Genomic DNA, 22,621 nt, shown 5'->3' on the forward strand with positions numbered 1-22,621 from the left:
TTACTCAAGGTGTATGAACTAACTGGATATTGACTTTTTTGTGGGATCACTCTAGAAGTTTAGGTAGCTAGAGGAGGGGCAGAATACTGTAGCTGGACTTTCTCACAGAAAAGGACCAGTTAAGATGGCTGGAATGCTTCTATGTAGAGGTATTCTAGACATGTTTTGCTGGTAGGATCCCCAGGGAAACCCCAGAACTTGCTGGAGGAACTAAATATCCAATCTGGCCTGGGAAAGCCTTGGCAATCCCCAGGAGAAGCTGGGTCAAGCACCTAGGGACCAAAGTATAAGGTCCAATGGGCCACTTTCCTCAGCTTATACCACCATCACCCACTGACATACAGCAGTAAATGGATAAACATTTATATCCAAACATACATAACAAATCTGACTTTATGCCATAACCACTAAAAATCAAGCACTACATTGGTAAGTTGGTGCTCTATAAGCAGACCACATCATAATACTTTATCAGATAATCCTAAACATACTACATATTTCTTCCCATGATCCTAAATCAACCCTGCCCTTGATCATCTAAGAAATACCTTGTGGGGTAGACTCGTGTGATCCCTCCTTCAGTCGCAACATATCTGGACATGACACCGTTTCTGACAAGCAGAGTAAAATAAAGCTGTAAAGCATACCGTTACAAAAACTGGAATGTGCTTTATCTTTGACATTAACTGAAATACTTGAACCACCTGTGTTCAATTTTTTCCACCTGGTCATTCTTTACCAAATACCGGTGCTTCACTTACATCGGATCGTTTTGTTTCCATATCTTGATTAGATCGGAGGTGATGCCAGCATCGAGGAGCAATCGGTTCACCAAATCCACATTGCCTAAACAGCAAAACAGAATTTTGAGCCTCAGTATTTTACCTTTGGAATAATATGCGAGTGAGTCGGTAGACTTCTGTTAGGCATCAGTCTTGTCTCATCTCAATAAGCTGATGTTGCACTTTAGAAAATTATGTGGAATAAAAACAAAAGAAAACTGTGGAGCATTAATAGAGAGTAACCACAAACTCTGCTGTGAGAAAAACAGAAATACTGTCAGAAACAAAAACATGCTTGGAAATATTTTAACATTTGCATCACATTTTATGTATCCAGAACCAAATCACTAACTGAGAGAAGGGAACAAGATTAAACTGAGATATTACCAAAATCACAAACACCTAAAAAGATCCAAATGGAAACAAAGCTGAAAAAATAAAGCTGAAGCAATGTCACAAATGAAAATTTTCAGAACAAATATTACTCTTTGAAGAAAAGAGCGTCTTAAAATCAGAAACAGATAAAAAGTATTAAAGCACTGTAGGAATGAAACACGCATTTTCATGCACACGCCTCCTTCTCTGGGGTAGGTGGTAGGGTAGCACAGGTGTTACCAAAAAAAACCATTTTGCGGTCTTCTGTGAAAAACCACATGACAAAGGTAACATATGATACAAGCTGCTCGTCCATTTCTTTTTTTGTTGCTATGCCCGCCTCTTTGAACCCACAGGCGACCCTCTTCAGTCCATTAACATCGAGGCTCGTCGGTGCACCCCCTCCACCTCCTCCAACCTTTATGACACGCCACACACACATCAGAGAAAACAGCTGGTGTAACACTTTATTTCCCTCCTACTCCACCTTCCCTCTCTGTGCAGTGTTTTTCATTAGAGATTCTTTATTGGAGGCAGCCCAGGAATTCCTAATGTACTTCAACTTCTTCGCCACTGCAGTGGCTTAACCAAGTAAAGCGTGTAACGATGCTCAAACCCCCAACAGTCCACATGGGCCTCCTCTCTCTCTCCTTCTCTGCTCTCTATGGACTCCATTAAACTGGCAGCTAATAATGGTGAAAGTAATATTTCAATTGGGTGAAAAGTTTTATTGGATTGATCCTGTTGAGATGTTTGAAGTAAGTTATTAAATGCACACCATCAAATTATACCAAGGAACACAATATAGGAGCTTTTATAAATATCAGGGGACCTTTTGGTTTACTCAGCCCCCCCCCCCCCAAAAAAAAGAGTGATCCATATCAATGAGCGCATGTAAGAAATGGCAAGGATGTTAATGCATTGGTCAGATGTTAGGGAAAAGGTCCACTGGTCCCTGATTTGTGTTTTATTGCTCCGCTCACGCTCTCGGCTTGACGTGTCCTGCTCTTTCTCACAAACACAGAGTAATTGGATGAGGTCGAGCGGCTATAGGTGGGGTGTGGAAGGCATATTGCTATCGAATACTGTGTGTGTGTGTGTGTGTCACATCTAAGCCGACGTGCCTCACACATGTGCAGTCAGGCGTGTGATGGTCAGACTTTTAGAGTTAGCATCAAATGGGTAACACGAACAGAGGGGTTCAACATTACAAAGCTTTGCCTAGTCAGGCACACCAAACCATCCAGCCAGACCTGTACTTCACTGGAAAGAGAGACTTCTGGGAGTATGTTTGGGTTGGCACTCTTCCAGTAAAAAAATAAAATTATTTTTTCATGTACACCTACTATAACAAACAGTGCTCACATCATAACCATAGGCACCAAGAACATGCAAAATGGACAAAAATTGTGGTAAATATTTCTTCATTTTTTGATACTTACACATGGGGTTGTTTGGAGTCTTCCTGTCAATGTAATCGTTAAACCTCTTGAGGAACTCTGTGTTGTTGGCGTCAGGCTTTAAGTCCTTGCAGTAATCTCTGTTGGCAATGGAACAATTCTCCAGTCATACTGAGTAAAAGTTATGTTAGAAGTAACTTTATAAAAAGTTGTCTGTGCCTTCTTACCTCGGTGCAATCAGTGTGTAGCCATATTCATCAAACTTGTCAGCCATGAGGCTTTCAGAAACTGCGATAAGTATAAAGTAATATGAGTTTTCCCCAATAAAGGTTCAAAATTAGGTTCAGAATAGACAAGTTAATAAGAGTCACTATATTGAGATTGAGATGAGATGTTCCATCTGAGCGAGACTGATACCTCAAAAAGGTGAAAAAATTATTATAACCTTCTTCCTTATTTCATATGTTTTGAATATTTTTCACGTTTACATGTTTCAGGTCATAATACAAATTTTAGACTAAAATAAATAACCAGAGAAATTACAAAATGCAGTTTTTAAATGATGACTTCCATTACGAAGGGGTAAAAGCTATCCAAATCTACCTGGCTATATGTGAAAAAGGAATTGCCCCTCTTATTAAACATGAATTAACTGTGATTGACTAAATTTACCAAAATTTAAAAAAAAGCATCTTGATGATCCTCACGAGTTTTGATAAAATATTATTTGAAATGAAGAGATTACGTGCAGCAAAACTAACACAGCATTTCAAGGGGTTCTAGGAGTGCTTTGCTGTTCACGACCTGCACAGGTTGCAGTAATGGAATGATGAATTCTGCTCTCTACCAGAAAATCATGAAGGAGGCATTTTTTCCCATGAAACTCAGGCACACTTGAGTCATGCAACACAGCAATGACCCAAAGCACACCAGCAAGTCCACCTCTGAATGACTAAAAAGAAATTAATTAATTAATTAAAAAAAATGAAGGTTTGGGAGTGGCCTAGTCAAAGTTCAGACTTGTAGCAGAAGCACTTCATTATAGTTCTCGTTGTCAAAGGTGGCACAACCAGTTATTAGGTTTAGGTGGCGGCTACTTTTTCCACTTTTTTTAGGTTTGCTTTTTTCCCTTAAAAACTGCATTTTGTATTTATTTATCAGGTTATCTTGTTTTAAATGTATTAAACGATCTAAAACCCTGTATGTCTTGGCAATGAGAGATAACAGGTCTCTTAAAAAAAGTCCCCACAATGAGAAGGTTGTGGGTATGTCAATGAAGACAGTCACAAGTTTGATCATCCGCAGTCTGTTTTCTCTTTGGTAGCTTTCCATTTTCCTTATTCCCCTGACTTTGTTTACATTTGGTATTTTAATTTATTTTAAGTTTGTAACTAAAAACTCCTTGGTTAGGTTTAAGGTAAATGTTGTAATTTGTGTTGAAATATGTCCCTTCAAAACACTGCATGCTGAAACACGTTTAGACTTTCTTTAAATACGAGAAATTGCTGCGAAGCGTCACAATTGAGAAGCTTATCTGATTATCGTCTATGTTCAGTCACAGCTCAGTTTCCAAGGAACATACTTTTTGCATCTGTCAGGACACCAGCAGCATCGACACAAACACACCATTTGGTGTTCTGGTAATGATAAGGGGCTGCGATAACTCGTACAGCTAGACTAACTGAGGCAAAAGTTGTGTTTACAGACCGCAAAGATTCAAATTTTGCACAAACAGGTGAAAATCAGGTATAAAGGCAAAAATAAAAATACACCAGAACAGACTTGGCCAGATGTGCCGTATAAAAGACCGCTAAGACTCGGAACCAGAAGGAGAGAGATGAAAGTAAAGGAAAAAATACTTGCCATTTTTCCCTGGAGTGGAAAAAATCCCAGCAGAGACAAAGTGAATGAACAAGCGAATCATCCCCCAGGGAGGTAAAGACGAGAGGGAAAAGAAAGGGGAAAGAAAAGACAGGGTAAAACCACAGGGGTCAAAGGTGACAATATTTTATTCACAGAACGAGTCCTGAATAGAAATATTGCATTTCGAACTAAAGGTTTTTAGCCCTTTGGATGCAAATGGAGACAGCGCTGATGGACAACACAAAGAGAGGCTTAAAATGCGGTTTCTAAAGTTAGGTTTGATATGTGTTTTTAGCGTTAGGATTAGCATTCTTCTGGCGATGTGGTTTTTCTTTTATATTCAGTCACTGCTTACTAATCCCACAAAGTATCCAGTAATGATGGATAGCAGAGAGATTTGGGAAATGAGGAATTAATTTACTTTTTGGGCTTTTAAATAAAAAATGTAATAAAAACCCTTGGCTTGTTTTGTGAGCTTCTTTAAAATGCTAAATTCATTCATAGTAACTCTGGATTTCAGCATAAATCGATCTCTCATACACAAACAAGAAATAAAAATCTGCACCGACTTAACAAATGCGTGATAAATAGATGAGGGAATTGGGAGATTATGGTTTGGACTTGAACTGTGTTTTTAAACTGACATTTACAGTGCTCTGACTCTCTGAAAAGGAATAAAGCAGACAAGCCAGGCTTCAGTTTCAGAGATTAACGATGTTCTGCTGAGACTTTTGGATTCGATGCCTGCAAACAAGACAAAACTGATGACAAAGCACACAGAAGGGCAGACAGAAGAGGCGAGGCTTAGTGTGTTCAGAAGTATCCTGTCTTTCATTAGGAGTTATTTAACAAGGTTGTAAAAATCAAAGTGAGTCAAAAAGGAGAAAAGTGAGGAAAACAAAGACTCACACTAACTCATGTTCGGGGTACAGACTCACAGCTTTCTCCTTTATGGTTTCACCTTTAAATAATGCAAACATCCTGTCCTCTGTTCTTCCTGCTACAGTAGGTTAGTGCCAAAACCACATCTGAGGGCCATTGGAACAGGTGGGGGGTTAAATACACACTTGCACACACAGACCCGCACACACTGTCTGCGCCGCACTGTGGGTCCACATTGCATGCGAAGCACTGCTTCTCAGAGCAAATAGCAGCTTGATTCAGTGTCACAGAACTGTCATTATTAATCAGAAACCAGCATACGAAGGAAAACAGATCATTAGAACAAAATGCTTCCGTCTTTGTGAGTCCGCCGCATCAGACAGAGTGAACCAAAGGAAAAGACGTTACATCCAAAGTCTGCCGGTGATAAGAGAATACAAAGAATACAGGGGCTGTGAGGCAAAAAACAGGAGGAGAATACTTGCCCAAAAACGCTGCAGGGGTCCAACACACCAGGAATGGTCAAGAGTTGAAGAAGGCAGGAGAACGTAAGAAGGGAGGACAGTGAAAAGATGAGGAGAGGAAAGAGGGAATTGGGAAAAGAGAGCCGGAAAGGAAGTAAGCCAACAGGGTTTACACAATATTTTATTCAAAGGGAAATTGAATAAGAATATTGTTCTACGAAAGTGCCCAACCGTTTAAGTAATCAGTTTGTGGAAAGCACAAAGGGGCAGTTTAACAAACGTTATGATATGTGGCAAAAATCTGTTCATTCAGTCATCTTATAAAAGCTTCATTTGATTTGTCTTGAGGAACAAAATGGTTTTTACATTTACATTTAAAGTGGAGCTCTTATTGTCATTACCATATTTCTATTAGTTGACTCTATTGAAGAAGCTTTGCATGAATTACAACTGAAAGAATTCTTATTTATGGTCCTTTTACCTCACATTTAGACTTGGTGGAGTTCCTCAGTTAATCTATTCCCTTTCCTTCTCTGTAACTTAATCTGATTGGCTGCTGCTTAAAAAACAGAAGGTTTAAACAGCAGGTGGGTGGGGCTTCAATGCTCAGAGTTACAGTTGCAGTGCACCTGTGACCATTTTTAATATGACCATTCTCTTTTATAGATCCTGAGGCTTGTAGGGATTAACCTTCACACACTGACTTGATCATTAAACTGATCATGGGCAGGTTCTTCTTTCATGGATAAACACATTAAAAAAAAACTTTTTAAGAAAAAAAACAACAACACATTTTTAAGTGTGTGTGCACACTAATTTCAAACTGAATTTTCACACTAACAGCATCACACTTCAGCACAAAAGCAACTCTGCATTAATTTAATTTGTTAGAATCAAGCTAAATTTGTTCTATTCTGAACTATTTAATGTTGCTAGTGTGTGCAAGGTTACTCTGCAATCAAAAACTAATCACTGTAATGAAAAAGAAATCAACTGTTATAACTTTAAAACTTTCAGCCAATACCAAAATCTCAGATGTTACAAAAAGCCCTTCCAAGAGACATTTTCAAACTGTCCACATGTATGATTATTGAAAGGTGATGAAATATAACAGACTGCCAGAATCCAGCAGGCTTTGTGTCTTTCCTGAAATAAGAAGTGTGCTGTGGTGGCCTAGAAGTCTTAAAATGTGCTTTGACCAGTATGACTGTAAGGTTTATGTAATATATGCAAAATCAAAAGTAATATTGCATTTACAAGATCCACAAATGTCCACTGAATGCAGACTCTAACCAGGCATGGCTCCAACCTAGCTGCAATGAATATAGACACACAATAAAAATGTCCTTTGAGTAACACTATAAGTCAATGACATCTTTTACTAGTGGGAACAGACAGATCTTAAAAGGGACATGACGACAATGCCACACATATGGACGCTCTGATCTGGTGTATATCATCTCACGACTGAGCACAAATGTATAAATACCCTCTTGGTAACACACACGGGCAGGCTCACACACGCTGAGGTATTTGGCTTTAAATGAAGTGATGAGTACTATATGTGCCAAACGGGACACTGGAGCCTCTCGTCCCGCTTGTCTGGTGACAAAAACTTTGAACACCACCACAACTGAACATGGGTTTTGCAATAGATACACAAGTGACAAGTGCAGGAAAGGAGAGAGCATGTAAATGAATTATCTGTATATATATTATCTCTGTGTGAGCAAATATGGGGTGTGCTATAAGTGATGAATAGGAACTATAACAAGACACACAAGTGTTTTTTAGCCCTTACATGGAGAGCATTGATGTCACTGGAGAATATTAACAGTCATTTTCCACCCACTGCCATGTATTTACTGTCTGTATATATAAATGAGTGGAAAACCTTGAATAGCAAAAGAGACTGAACTGATTTAGTGTGGCACTTACATTTAGCCTGGGTGATTGTGTCGCCAATTGTTGCACGGATGTAATGCATGCTGTACTCGGGCAGGACTAGGGCCAGGCTGCGAGAGGACAAATGATAAAAACATGACATTTTGCTTTGGAAAAAAAATCCTCAGTCTTCCACCACAAATCTTTCAGCAAGGCTTGCAAAGTATTTTTAGCAGGAAGCATAATTTACCAGTTCACATGCAGTAAGCTGCGCAGACACTAGCCACTCTGGTTTTCCAAAAGTTTATTCCAAATTGTGTCTGGATATTGCCCTTACCACAGATCATTTTTAATGAGCACAAAACAGAATTATGACTATGTAAAGTACGAATGCAAAACATGCACGAGGTTTAAAAAGCCTACCATCTGCATGCACCAAATCTACCGTCGCCGAAATCATATTCAAAATATTTTGCGTACCTGTAGTCAGTCCCCTTCACCGGCGCAAAGGTGTACATCCTCTGACCTCGATCGATGTAACGCTTTAGGCAAGAATATTATGACTATATATATATATATATATATATATGTGTATAAGCTGACAAAATGACCAAATTATCATGATCACGCATCATCAAATAAAATTACCTTATCTGTTGATTTCAGCAGTGTAGATATAGTCGCACTTCCTGTTTCACCTTGAATCATTTGCTTTCTTATCTGTTGACCAAACATTACAAATAAATGATACTATAGTGACACGTCACTTATTAGGACTCATTTGATAGATGTCCAGGGGGCCAGATTGGAGTCTTTTTGGATCCAGGCCATATATTTGGCAACCTTGTATTACAGTTTATCTGATTTTGATGTGACCTCCTGCAATTATAGGAGTCAGAGAAATGTGTTTTTCAAACCTGCACTTTGATGTCATCCTCGATCTCTGCATCTAGGAAATCCAGTGTTACAGGTTCATGAAACTTGGCGGTCTGCGCAGAAATGCGAGCAATTAGTGTTGCGTACCAAAAATGTTGGCAGGGGGAAAAAAAGAAAAAAAGAAAAAAGGAGAGACTAGTAATCATCTCTTACTGATGTATTTCCAAGAAACTATTTTGATATTTTGCAGTCTTATTATGAAATAATTTGCTGTAATCATCTGTAATCAATTTGTGCATACAACGTTTACAAGAAAATGCATATCTCAATGCCGCCCGTGTTGCCTCGCTTCAACAAACACCATCCTGGAGCCATATGGCTGACTTGTGTATAATAAACAACTAAAGTCAGCCAAATAACACAGTCAGTGTAGAAATCCAAGAAAACATCCCATTGGCAACAGAAATGACTATAGCAGACTGGTAAGCAAAGAAAAAAAAAAAAGAAACATCTCACATCTGATACACAGAAACACAACCTTTCTGCAAAGGTTCATCCTGCAACATGATTGCTAAAACTCAACATAAGTGATCCCACAGGCTGCAAAACCATAACAATAAGCCTGTTGATAATCAGGAATGCCATTTTTCATGACTGTTTGACTGGCGTTATGACCATCTAATGGTTTTTAACGTAAGAAGCAAATCTTTGGAGAAACAAATCAATTTTTCACAAGTTCTGCCTACCTGTGGGTTCAGATTAGGATGAAGCAACACGTATCCATTTGGATCGATGGCAAAGTAGTAGCCATTTGGACCAAACTAGAAGAAAAAAAGAACAGAGGAGCAAATGTCTGTGTGAAAGAGGACTGCAACTAATAATCAAATGTAATATCTACCCTATTAATACACAGGATCTGTGTGTCTTTATTTGTGTTGCCCTTACAGTGTACTGAGGAGTCAGTCTCCTGATATCATCCAGGGACACATCTATCGCCATAACCCCCAAGATAAGCTGGTTTTGAGGTTTCTAAGAGAAAGCCATAAGAAAGAACAGTTAAAAAAAATCACTGCAAGAACTCCTACTTTATATCCTGCTGCTCTTTTTGGATGAGTCAAGTCCCTTTGTGCATTCTGAACAATTTCAAGGAAATGGGGTGCAACAGAAATCTGGACAGTTTAATTCCCAATAGTGTCACGTGTTGCAATGAGTCACTGACAAGGCATTTCCAGGCTTGTTTTCAGTCACAGTGGAGGTAAGCCCGAGTCCTTCGAGGTAGACATGTGACCTCATCTTGAAGCACTTAGCTACCGGATCATTTCTCACTCTGATCTGCAGTTTTGATCTCATTTTGATTTCTGTTTTACGACATGCTAGATTCTCTTCTTGTGGCGAGCTTCGGGGGACCACCGCATCAACAGAGGATGTAAGTTAGAGCCACAAGAGAGCAGAGGATAAAAGTAAAGGATGAGACTGTAATTGTATGTTTACTTTTTGGTCTGGTAAACTTTATGGAGTATCCAAAAACCACAGACTTAAATCCTCTCATGGGGTCAAAGTGTCAGGCATACAGTACATTTATTTTGTGAGTCAAATGCAACAAAGAAGGATGTAAAAGAACACAGAATGAATAAGTTAAGGCACAAAACAAAAGCAGGCGAGAATGATTTAAGTGATTTTTAAAAAATGGTAACATAGGAGTCCAACAGTGGTTCTGGATACCTTTGAGCCTATGCCGGTTTTGTTGAAGACAGGCAGCGTTCCAGTGATCACCAGGCCAAGCTCCTGCAAGGTTAAACAGGCACAGTTTAAACACAAGTCGCTCCCAGGTGTAAACAAAAGCAATCTCATAATTCTAATCTCAGGTTCACACCATGATATGCTTTACATACAGGAAATTTATTGGTGCTAGTGGTTAACACATAAGCCAAAGAAGTAAACAGGAAAAGCAGTCGGCATAAAAAATAAAATCTCTCAAATCAAACATGTGGAGGTACCCACTGTGGTGACCCCTTTTGATTAAAGGAGTAGGTCAAGGTAGACTTTAATCATGCTAAACGGCATGTCTCACCAATCTCACTGATGTTTGCTGTATGTCTGGGGGCATACCTTTACAACCACATTGACTGTTGTGTCAGGTGTTCAAATGAAACCCAGCTTATTTGATTTTAGATTAAGGTAATTTGGAATTGTATTTACACCTACACAAAAATCAGACACAATATGAGAGACAGAAACAGATGCTCTCAGAAGATTAATGCTTAGTGGTGTCTAACGCAGTCTTAGCATATGATATCAATGCCTTACTGCACGTCATTTTCTGTTTTTGTGCAATTTTGTAACTTGTATGTCAATTTTGTATGCATTTTATATGATCCCTTTTTTTATACTGCTTTAATGACTAGATGTCAGATAAAATCCAGGATGTCTCCAGTAATAAAAGACAGATATTTCCAACGCTGACATGAGGTCAATACTGTTCCAAACACTGACAGTATCCAAACCAGTTGGCTGACTTTATCAGTATTCTTATCTGAATTTCAACTGGGAAGTAAATCTTAATGACTTAACGACCATGATCTTCTTTATTTTATTATATTTTCTTTTTTAGCAAATAATGTTTCGCAAACACTACTTCAGCAGAGTTCGGCTGAGCAGGATGACACCACCATGTTTAGTATAACTAAATAAAACGTACTTATCTGAAATTCTTCAGAAGACATAAAACAGATTTCTTCTAATTCCAGAGCTCTACACAAGCACAGAGTCTCTGCTTCCACACTCTTTCAATGTAATGCAATGCATTTTGGTTACAACACTTAACATACCAAAGCATCCAGGTAGACGTTAGTCCACTGAACCTGCTTGGCCTTTTGTTTAGCTTTAACCATAGGCCTGCCCAGAACATCCAGGTACTCCTGCCAAGAGGATGAAGGGAAGAATATTACTTTTGAACCTGCACACGAGGCATTCTACCACAAGAGGGCACAGCACACAAGTGGTTAAGTAAGTGAGGTGGGACTTTGACATGAAAGACGTGACTGAATGTGTATTTACCTGAGTATTTAGCCGAATGGCACCTATAGATGGGATCTCATAGTAATAACCTAAGGAAGAAAAATATTTTTTAAATTTTATAAACAAAAAACGAACACCCCCCCCCAAGAAAAGAAAAACGTATTGATATTGAACAGCAAAAAAACATGTTAATAATCATCCTCACTCCAGATGCTGTGTAAACGCTAAAATTTACCACTTTATCATCTAGTCTCCACCTGGTCGCAATTACCTACAATTAGCCTCACTGACTAGTACTGGGTTGGACTTTTCCTTCATAACTGCCTTAAATGTTTGTGGCATGGGTTGAAGAAGGAACTGGAAAATGTTTTAAGGCAGACTGACATGATAGCATCGCACAGATGCTGCAGATTTGTCAGCTGCAAAACCATGATGTGACTCATCCATTCCACCTTCCCAGTCCCAAAAGTCCTTTTATTTGAATGATCTGTGGTGATTCCGGAGGCCATCTGAGCTCAATGTCGTGTTCAAGAAACCAGTTTGAGATTATATGAGCTGCTGGAAGCGCCCATCAGAAGATGGGTACACTGGTTACTAGTAATTGATATGATCAACATCAATATGCAGGTAAGTTATGACATTTAAACCATGATCAGCTGATACTAAGGGGCACAAAGTGTGCCAAGAAATGATCCCCCACACCATTAGCAGCTGATACAAGTTAAGGTGGATCCATGCTTATATGTTACTTAAATTCTGACTCTATCATTTGAATAGCAGCAGAAACTGAGACTGATAAAACTCGGCAGCGTTTTTCAAGTCTTCTATTGTCATATTTTGTGAACTATCACATCAGTTCTGTGTTTTTAAACCACAGAACTGCTGCTCTCTGAATATTTTCTCTTTTTCAGATCGTTGTCTGTAAACTGCAGAGATGGCTGCCATAGGTGAGAAGTTTCTTCTGCTCTGTATTTGTATGCACACTTGTGTCCCTCTGCCTGCCTTCTTCCTGCGATCATCATCATGGAACCTTCAGTCACTCACATACCAGGCTGATCAGAAGGTTGGTAGTTAAATTCCTGGCTGCTCCATGCTGCATACCAAATATCCTTGGGCAAGAAAATAACCCAGAGTTGTTCTCCAGCTCATTCATCAGATTATGAATGTAGCGATTGGTAGATAGGTATGTCAAGTATGTTGATTTTCCTGCCATGTGATTTGCTGATTAGATATTTGTGTTAAACAGGTGTAGCTAATAAAGGGGGCAGTGAGAGTATGCATTTAAAACCTTGTTGTTACAATAAAAATATGTTATTTACAAAGGTGTTACAATGGTACCTATAGAATACATTTTATACTACAGAGGAAAATTCAGGTGAATGAAACAAACGTGTCACAAGCTCTCTAAACCTCCAACGGACCCTGTAATGTACCTTTATTGTTGCAGGCCATCGACTGTATCGGCGCCTTGTCGTAGTTGTGTTTACCTACTGAAAATGTAAAGACACGCACCTACGAGGAAAAGACGAAGCAATCAAATCAAATATTCTAAAAGGCTCATTCTGGTATTTCACTCTGAACATTGTAAAAGACTTTTTACAGGCTTACGTTTTTTTGTGGGTTTTCAAGTTGAAAGATCTTCTCTGCTCTATCCTCTCCGCCATCAGTGAAAAGCATAATAATCTTGTTACAGTTGGCCCTTGAGTAATTCATCTAACGGAAACAAGGAGATGGAAATAAAACGAACCACTATTTAACCAAGGATAAATAAAAACAGCCAAAAGAAGACGATGAAAAAAGAATTCAACTTGCTGCTACTGTTAAAAAAGATGAAGAGGAATTAAACGGCAGCTCTGATACTAATAAAATCAAACCTGCAATATCTGAAACAACCAGAGGAGGTCGACACATACCCAGTATTCAGGAGAAGCCCACTGGGATTGAGTTGTTAGTGTGTCCTACAGTGTTTGCTGTCATTATTCTTACAATTATTATTGAGCACTGTTTAAGGAACAATAGTGTATAATGCAATTTAACGCAAAAAGCTCAATGCATCAACCAAGTATAACCCTAAACCAGGGGTGTCCAACTCCAGGCCTTGAGTGCCACTGTCCTGCAGGTTTAAACTGATTCAAATGGCTAAATGACCTCCTGAACATGTCTTGAAGTTCTCCAGAGCCCTGGTAATGAACTAATCATTTGATTCAGGTGTGTTAACCCAAGGTGATATCTAAAACCTGCAGGACACCGGCACTCGAGGCCTGGAGTTGCCTACCCCTGCCCTAGACACACGTTACCTGTTTAAGCTGTTCAAAGGCCGTCTCAAAGCCAGCTGTGTAATTGGTGCTGAGATTCGCAGTGATGTTCTCCACAGCGTTTTTCAGTATCTTCTTGTTCCTTACATTAGCCTGCACAAGGTTCCCAAAGCACGACACATTCTTGGCGACATTTTGGAACTGGAGGGAAAAGGTAAGGAGGGATGACGGGAAGTGCAGGGAAGACACTTACACATATTTTCTATTAAATATGTGGCTCCCCCCCCTTCATTGCAGAACCATGTAAAGACGCTTCAACATTCAGGATAAAAAGATTAAAGCGATTCCATTTGAAACAATATACAGTAATTACTGACATATGTCACTTGTGTGAAATGAAATCAGTTTTAATCAAATCTGGACTGACCGAAGGGAGCTATAGGAAAAGAAGAATTGGAAGGAGAGCAGGTAAGGGCATGAAACGAGTGGCATAAGGAGGTAAAAACAAAACAACAACAAAAGCTTTATTATGAAGGAATTATTTGCTTGAAGCAGAAATCACATTAAAAGGTTAAATTACATTTACACAGATTCACACGTGAAGTATCTTCATGTTAATATTGGTGAATAGTTAATGTGGAGGAACAGATGGAACTCAGTCAATTAATGCACACACCTACCCGCCACGTGCACATGCACACATATAATCACACATACACAGAGCACGGACTTTGGTACATGGCTCATTAATGCCAAACATCTGTTTTGGACTCGAGTGCACCCCTCCAATCATGATCAAGTTCAACACTGGCACCAAAAACAAACACTGAAACTTGCGCAAATACGAAAGAGGTGCAAAATAAATTCTGCTTTTTCTGTCATTTCAGCACTTTTATGTAAATCTATAAGTAGAATAGTATGAAAAAGTGTTTGTCCCCTTCCTGATCACCTAGTGTTTTGCATATGTTTCAGATCATCAAACAAATTTTAATATTAGACAAAGATAACCCGAGTAATATAATATAAAATGCAGCTTTTTAAATGATGATTTCATTGATTAGGAAAAAAGGTTCTCCAAACCTGCCTTGTCCTCTGTGAAAAAGTAATTGGCCCTCTTGTTAAATCATGAATTAACTGTGATTAACCACATTTTTTGGAAAGCTGAGTTCAGTTTCACTAAACAATCAAGAAATCACTTAAATAGAACCCGTCTGAAAAAGTTAAGCAGGCTCAAAAAGCAACAAATCCCGCAACGATCTAAAGAAACGCCTGAGAAACAAAGTCACTGATATCTGTCAGTCTGGAAAGGGTTGCAAAGGGTTACAAATGTCTATGGCAGATTCTAAGGCAGTAAACCACGCTGAGAGCCATTATACACAAATGGAGACAACTTGGAACAGTGGTGAACCTTCCCAGGATTGGTCGGCCTACCAAAATTACTCCAAAAGCACATCGATGACTCATCCAGGAGGTCACAAAACAACTCAGGACAACATTAACGAGCCGCAGGTTTCACATGTCTCAGTTAAGGTCAGAGTTCATAATCCAACAATAAGAAAGAGACTGGCCAAAAATAGTGAAAACCACTGCTGGCCAAAAGAGCATAGGATCGTCTCACATTTGCCAAAAAACATCTTAAAGATTCCCAAGACATCTGGAAAAATATTCTGTGGACTAACGAGACAAAAGTTAAACTTTTAGGAAGGTCTGAGTCCCGTTATATCTGGCATAAAAGTAACACAGCATTTCAGAAAAGGAACTTCATAACAACAGTAAAATATGGTTGTGGTAGTGTGATGGTTTGGGGTCGTTTTGCCTCAGGACCTGGAAGACCTGCTGTCGTCATTGGAACCATGAATTCTGCTGTGTACCAAAACTACTGCTGTCTACTAATGTGGCAATGATGAGTGGGACAAAATTCCTTCACAGTGCTCCAAAAGACTCATTGCTAGTCATTGCGAATGCTTGATTGCAGTTGTTGCTGCTAAGGGTTGTCCAACCAGTTATTAGGTTTAGGGGGCAATCACTTTTTCACACAGGGCCATGTAAGTTTGGATTTTCTTCACCCTTAATAATAAATTAAGAAACGGCACTTTGTGTTTACTTATGCTATCTTTGTCTAATATTTAAATTTGTCTGATGATCTGAAACATTTAAGATTGACAAACATACAAAAAAAACTGGAAATCAGCAAGGGGGCAAACACTTTTTCTCACCACTCACTCTCTAGCAGAAAACAGGCTTGAACAACATGGAAATAATGGAAATAATAATTCTATTTACGTAGAAACATTTCAATCTGAGACAAAACGGAACAAAAACCAGGCAAATGACAAATTCTGTTATGCTTTTAGAACACTCGAGGCTTGCAGCTTGCAGTATCTGTTTCCAAATATTCAACATGTTGGCAGAAGTTTCAGGGCATATGCTGCCAAGACATTCATCCTCAAAGACACATGCCTACACACATGCACATGTACAAACTTCCTTCATCTAACTAATAATAAAGACCTGAAAATATCATAGAAACAGCAATAAAAAGCCACCAGCCTTGATACCTTGAAAATAAAGAAATAAACTTGTAATTGAACATAAGAAAATTTCAACTTTTTTACAATCTTGTTTCAGTTGACAGAGGTTTGATGGCATTAGGTTATGTACAGCTCTCCTAAGGCCCCACCACAGCACTTCAGTCAGGTTGAGGTCTGGGCTTTGATTGGGGCATTGGAACAGCTTCACTCATATTGACTTGATTCATAATTTTTTTGTGCTGCTGTGGAAAGAATTATTATCCTGTTGCATGATCCAGCTTTGAATACTTTGGTATACAAGGGAGGTCATGGTTGAGTCCTAGACATTAAGATGTCCAAGTCCTGTGGCTGCAAACGAATCCCAAATCATCACCCCTCCATCACCATGCTTGTTTGTTTTTTGCCATACATTATAGCCAAACAGCTCCACTTAATTCTTATCTGTCCAAAAGACAAACTGCTGAAAGATCTGCTTTTATTGAGGTGGTTACACTTGCAGATCAATTATTCAAGAGCATTTGATTAGTGGCTCATGGCTGCTACTTAACCTCTTAAAGCCTAAGGAAGCAGTAAGGGTATATCTAGTTTGTCACAAGACTCCTTTGCAAAATCTCCTTTTTACATGGCATTAAGTAGAAACAACAAATTAAATACATACAGAATAAAGATAATGTTAAACTAGTGACTGACAGATAAAGCACATACAGCATACCAAACAGATGGATGGATGCATTTTAAGATTGTTACTTATTGAATTAACAGGAATTTTCAACTCTAAAATAACTGAGAAGCCTTTGGTTTGCTGGTTTGGTTCCACTTTCCTTCCAGTTATTTAAAAAAAATACTTTCTCCTTTCAAGAAAGCTTTCCGTTAATCTACTAGAAAATTATGAACTATATGAAATAAGAGAGTCCAAGTATAAGGCATACATGTTCCATTATAAATGGTTAGATGGCAACTAGCTGTCAGCCATATAGAATTTGGTCAGAAAGGTGTGTGATGTGAGGCAACACCCTTGGTCGCCATGGCAACATTCTGGGAAAGCCAACTTGAAAAATCGATTAGACTTGCACATATCAAATTTTTAAGCTTCAAAATGCAGTCTACAGTTTACAAACTTCGCTGGATTTGATCAATATACCTATTACACTTGAGCCTTATTTCATTAACTTCAAGGGCCTTTCTACTTAGCTGATATGACAGCCCCAAACCAAATGTTCAGCTGAAACCGCTGGTTTATTAGGGGAAGTGGAAGAAAATGTAATTAATGTTTAATATGGAAAGAAAACTGAAACATAATGGGTATTTCCTACTGTTAGAAGAATGTGAAGGAAAGGCAAAGATAACAATGCGGATAAAGGAGATTTTAGACAGGACCAGAAGACTTCTGTGCCTAAGCAAGTGGAGCAATTCATTCGACTGCAGCAGAGATGCTTGATCCCAGGCAACCAATCTGTAGTATAAATGCTACTCTTATAAACCCAGGTGATTTATGTCCACGCTGAACATAGAACACATTCAAACTTAAGTATGTGATGTGAAACTAAGTACCTGCGTACCTCTTAATGCATGGACTTGTAAGGAAGAAGCTTACATTACATCCAGTCTCTGGTTTGCTTAGTCCAGCTGAAAGCTATCTGGGCCCTATCAGGACAAAATCTTGCCAAAGCTAAACACAAGCTGTGTTTTAGCTGTCCCCACACAGGCATAGAAATGGGTTATCGATCACTCAGAGTTAAATAAAGAAATTCTCTGGTCAAGCTCTGTTATCTTTAATGAATCATCATCATAAACAGCACAGGTAGGTCCCACCTTTGACACCTACAGTAATCACTTCTATCTGAATAACAAACTGTTACAGTCGGAGTTACAATAAGCCAGGCTCAGATACTGAGACACAGTCTGACACTTCACAACTTATATACTAACTTTATAATTCTGCATCTGGATTTATGCCATTTATACAACAACAGACTAATAGAGTTCCACTGTTTGTGTGAAAGACCGATGCTTGAGAAAAACATGGCTCAAATGCTTTCTGGCTGAAACAATCTTTTGCAATTTTCTAGTTACTTTCTTTGGATTTGATTTTGGATATTTTCTCCTTCACACAAAAAGATCTACAGAGAGATGTCTCTAGAGCGCATTCCTCTACATCACAAAAGATATTAGCTCACTACATACACCAAGGGACAGACAAAAACTGCGTTTGAGGGTTGCCTTTAAGTAGCCCTGCCACAAAGGGTCCAAATGAAGTTAGGGTGTTTGCATTTAAGCCCTTATCACAGCTAATATAATTGTCTCCAATATCTCTTTGGGACTACTCAAATTCTTTCAGCTGGGGGACATTATTAGTATAACCCTTTTCAACTGTGTTATTTTTCTTTCCACAAGTAATATCTGTAGGAGGAAGAAAAGCTTTAACTGACCAGGCGATGGAGCTCTAAATGATGATGGATGAATATTTCCCCTATCCCCATGGCAGTAAAGCTTTGATGCCTGAGAGTCCTACCGTATTTCAATTGGGCAGTCGGGCAATTTCCACTACATGCCTCTGATTCAAAGTGAAATAAAAAAGAAAAGAAAAAAAAGCATACTTTGATTCATCAAACTTATCCTGTGGCCTTTTGCGGCTCGCCCAAGCTGTGTTTTGTGTTGTCACATATAAAATACTAAATAAATATACACACATACACACACCGTATGTGTCAGATAAATGAGCTTACAAGCATGCATGCATCCACGCACGAATGCAGCCACAATGAAGATCTATCCATGTGTCGTCCATGAAATTACTAGAAAGGCCGCTGCCATGTTTAGACCAATGACTCGATCCAGGCCAAGGCTGCTTAAACAGCCAAGCCACCGCATTAACAAGAAGTCCGCATTCAGATTCATCACTGCGCTTGCCTGGAAATTCATTCATTCATTCATTCTGAACAGACAGATGATGAGATCAAAGCATTAGCTGTGTGAGTACTCACAGAAACCACGTTCACAAAGTCATCATCCGAGAGGGTCTCCAGCATCTTGCTGACAGATATTTTGATGAGTTTGAGCGTGAGCCCCGACACGCTGCCGCTCCTGAAGATCAAAAACGGAAACAAACTTTGTCTTAGTTACGATATCTATCAGAATAATCAAGTATTAGAAATTCATCTTCTATTTTGTAAAAGGGGCAGTAAAATGTTCTTTTAACATAACTTCATGTTTCCAGACAGTGGAAAAATGTCAGTCTTAGTTTTGCTGGATCTCAGTGCAGCATTTGATACAGTTGACCACAACATATTACTCAAACGACGGGAGAACTGGGCAGGTCTTTCAGGAACTGTACTAAACTGGTTCAAAACATATTTAGAGAACAGGAAATACTTTGTATCAATAGGTAACTTCACATCTGAGCAGACAAGTATCACATGTGGAGTTCCCCAAGGTTCCATCTTGGGACCCCTTCTGTTTAACATTTACATGCTCCCACTGGCACAGATTATAAAGAACAACAAAATAAACTATCACAGCTATGCAGATGACACACAAATATATATCACAATGTCACCAGGAGACCGAGGCCCTGTACAGGCTCTTGGTAAATGCATTGAGGAAATTAATGACTGGTTGTGCCACAATTTTCTCCAGCTAAACAAAAACAAAACTGAGGTAATAGTCTTTGATGCCAAAGAAAAACGATTACAGGTCACTAGAGAACTTCAATCTATACATCTAAAAACCACAAACCAGGCGAGAAATCTGGGTGTAGTGATGGATGCAGACCTAAACTTAGAAAAACACATTAAGACAATAACAAAGTCAGCTTACTATCACCTCAAGAATATTTCAAGGATAAAAGATCTGATGTCTCAACAGGACCTGGAAAAACTAGTCCATGCATTCATCTTTAGTAGGCTTGATTACTGTAACAGCATCTTTACAGGTCTACCTAAAAAAATCAGTCAGACAACTACAGCTCATTCAGAACTCTGCTGCTCGAGTCCTCACTAAGACCAAAAAAGTGGACCACATCAGTCCAGCTCTGAGGTCTTTATACTGGCTGCCTGTCCGTCAGAGGATAGACTTTAAAGTTCCGATGCTGGTCTATAAAGCTCTGAATGGTTTAGGACCAAAATACATCAGTGACCTCCTGACCCAGTATGAACCTTCCAGATCCCTCAGGTCATCTGGATCCGGTCTTTTATCAATCAGTTCCCAGAGTCAGAACCAGACACGGAGAAGCTGCATTCAGTTTTTATGCTCCTTATATCTGGAACAAACTCCCAGAAAGCCTCAGATCAGCTGAAACACTCAGTTTATTTAAATCCAGGTTGAAGACTCACCTGTTCTCAGCTGCATTTGAATAAAGCACCAAATCCACACTTTTAAGCTTAAATTTCAAAACTTATATTTTAACTACTGATTTTATCTACTGTTCTGATTTTATCTACTTTTTTTAAAATCAATTTTAAATCATGCTTTTTATTGTTTTTGTTTTTTAATGTCTTTGTAAAGCACTTTGAATCACCTTGTTGCTGAATTGTGATATATAAATAAACTTGCCTTGCCTTGAAAGACTCTTTTAATGAACCTCTATTCCTTTCACAATAATCTTACGTGCACCAGGCAGCTGAGAAGTCGCAAGGTTTCACAAATATGAATATCTTTGATGACAAACCTGATAACATTTTTTTAACTTTACTACCACCTGTCAGCACTAAGCAGAGATGTCAAACAATGTGACTTTATGTTTGTGTGACATTAAATAAAGTGCATTTGAAATCCTTGAGTCATATCACAATAAATAATTTTCGCACTCTGTAAGTCAACAGAACTTAAATAACTTACACTTTGTTTACGTTTTTAATTGCTGTGAACATTAGGATAAAATGAATAACAAAATATCTGTGTCAGCAATGTCCAACATCTCTTCCCAAAACAAAAATGGAGCCTATAATGTATAAGCAAATAATAAAACTGCTTCTTCTAAGCAACAGACTAAAGGAGGACAGAACTGGAAAAATCAAGGTGGCGTTCATTTAATGTGGTTTTCAATAAAGCATAGTGATGACAGCTTTTAATGAGCCTCATTAATCTTATATGTGCCAATTACCAGAGCTGTGTTAAGAGTTGCAAGTGTACAAATTTAGTTCAGTTCTTCATTCATCATATTTTGCAGTTATTTAGCCCTAGAGCAGGATTATGACCGTCTCTAATAATGAACATTCACCTGAGTGGATAATATCACTTTGGCATCAGAAGCAGTTACACAATTACACGATCTTGATAGTGCTACGCATTTGTTTTAAGGTAATGAAAATGGAGAATCGATAATGCAGAAAAAAAACAATAACAATAATATATATTTTTTTTTAAAGTTACGCAATAGAGGATTACCTTGAATTGGGAAATCAAAAACATAACATGTGTGTTCCTGGAAAATCCTATGTAGTTCTGTAATATGGAAACTTTAAAGCATAAATCTCAGGAGAAAATAACTGGACTGTGAACATCGAGGTTGCTCAGTTCACTGGCTGCTCTATCTTTGTCATTGTCACATGCGAGTACATCGCAGCAGCGCCCAGCGGGATGAGGCCAGTCAGAGGGTTAGCATCAGGGCCTTCTGGCACACCAAAGAAAATAAAAGCTGACTGTAATGGATGAATCATAAGGTCGTCACTCACGCATCCACCAGGATCAGCATGTCCTTGGGTGAGGCCGCCCCCTGGATGTACCTGGTGAGTAATAGCAGACACACATACATAGGTTGTGGCTACTAAGCACATACAGATATATATGTGCACAAAGAAGTGGAAAAACACACATGCACAAAGGAACAGTCAGTAACTGTAATGCAGAAAGGCTATTTTTAAAATGCAAAGCACAAAGACAGAGGCACATATTAGTTTTGAGGCTGTACATTTGAAATCTTCTCACATTCACCTTTTGTGAGCAAGAAAGCAAAAACTTACTAACTTACATCAATTGCTTTGCATTTCAAATCAATCTGAACTTTGTAATAGTTAATTACATGTCTGCTCTCATTTCTTTAATAAGCAAACAGTTGGTTGTCTTTGTTAGAGTGCTCAGATGCTAACAGGCTGTCTGAAGCTAATGAAATTTAATAACATGTTTAAAAGTGTACTGGTGGCTTCCAGCCAGATTTTAATAATTTTCAGGCAACTAATTAAGCTTTTGTATTGCTACCCTTTGATCTGCAGTGGCTTAATCATCATAGTCCTCTGATGTGTTTGTTTAAATTAGTTTTGCTTTTGGCAACAGATGTGAATGTGATTGTTTTAA

At 38.7% G+C, this 22,621-nt stretch overlaps 1 protein-coding gene across 1 annotated transcript in view; it reads right to left on the reverse strand.

Annotated features, from left to right (window-relative positions):
- cacna2d1a (calcium channel, voltage-dependent, alpha 2/delta subunit 1a) overlaps positions 1-22,621 on the reverse strand; it is a 105,662-nt gene that overhangs the window by 21,901 nt on the left and 61,140 nt on the right. Inside the window, exons 9-26 of the mRNA XM_085436363.1 lie at positions 22,003-22,053; positions 19,315-19,414; positions 13,842-14,000; positions 13,153-13,257; positions 12,978-13,056; positions 11,584-11,633; positions 11,355-11,444; positions 10,249-10,311; positions 9,472-9,555; positions 9,273-9,347; positions 8,568-8,639; positions 8,299-8,370; positions 8,131-8,192; positions 7,705-7,781; positions 2,785-2,845; positions 2,600-2,697; positions 762-846; positions 549-611 (exon numbers count right to left, since the gene is read on the reverse strand). Of these exons, the coding sequence (XP_085292489.1) occupies positions 549-611; positions 762-846; positions 2,600-2,697; positions 2,785-2,845; positions 7,705-7,781; positions 8,131-8,192; positions 8,299-8,370; positions 8,568-8,639; positions 9,273-9,347; positions 9,472-9,555; positions 10,249-10,311; positions 11,355-11,444; positions 11,584-11,633; positions 12,978-13,056; positions 13,153-13,257; positions 13,842-14,000; positions 19,315-19,414; positions 22,003-22,053 (1,446 nt within the window). The remainder of the gene's footprint in view (positions 1-548; positions 612-761; positions 847-2,599; positions 2,698-2,784; positions 2,846-7,704; positions 7,782-8,130; positions 8,193-8,298; positions 8,371-8,567; positions 8,640-9,272; positions 9,348-9,471; positions 9,556-10,248; positions 10,312-11,354; positions 11,445-11,583; positions 11,634-12,977; positions 13,057-13,152; positions 13,258-13,841; positions 14,001-19,314; positions 19,415-22,002; positions 22,054-22,621) is intronic.

The sequence above is a fragment of the Copadichromis virginalis genome, linkage group LG17 (genome assembly GCF_057382275.1).
Source record: "Copadichromis virginalis isolate Kocher_CV1m ecotype Utaka linkage group LG17, C_Virginalis_male_GT1.1, whole genome shotgun sequence".
Taxonomy (NCBI): Eukaryota; Metazoa; Chordata; class Actinopteri; order Cichliformes; family Cichlidae; genus Copadichromis; species Copadichromis virginalis.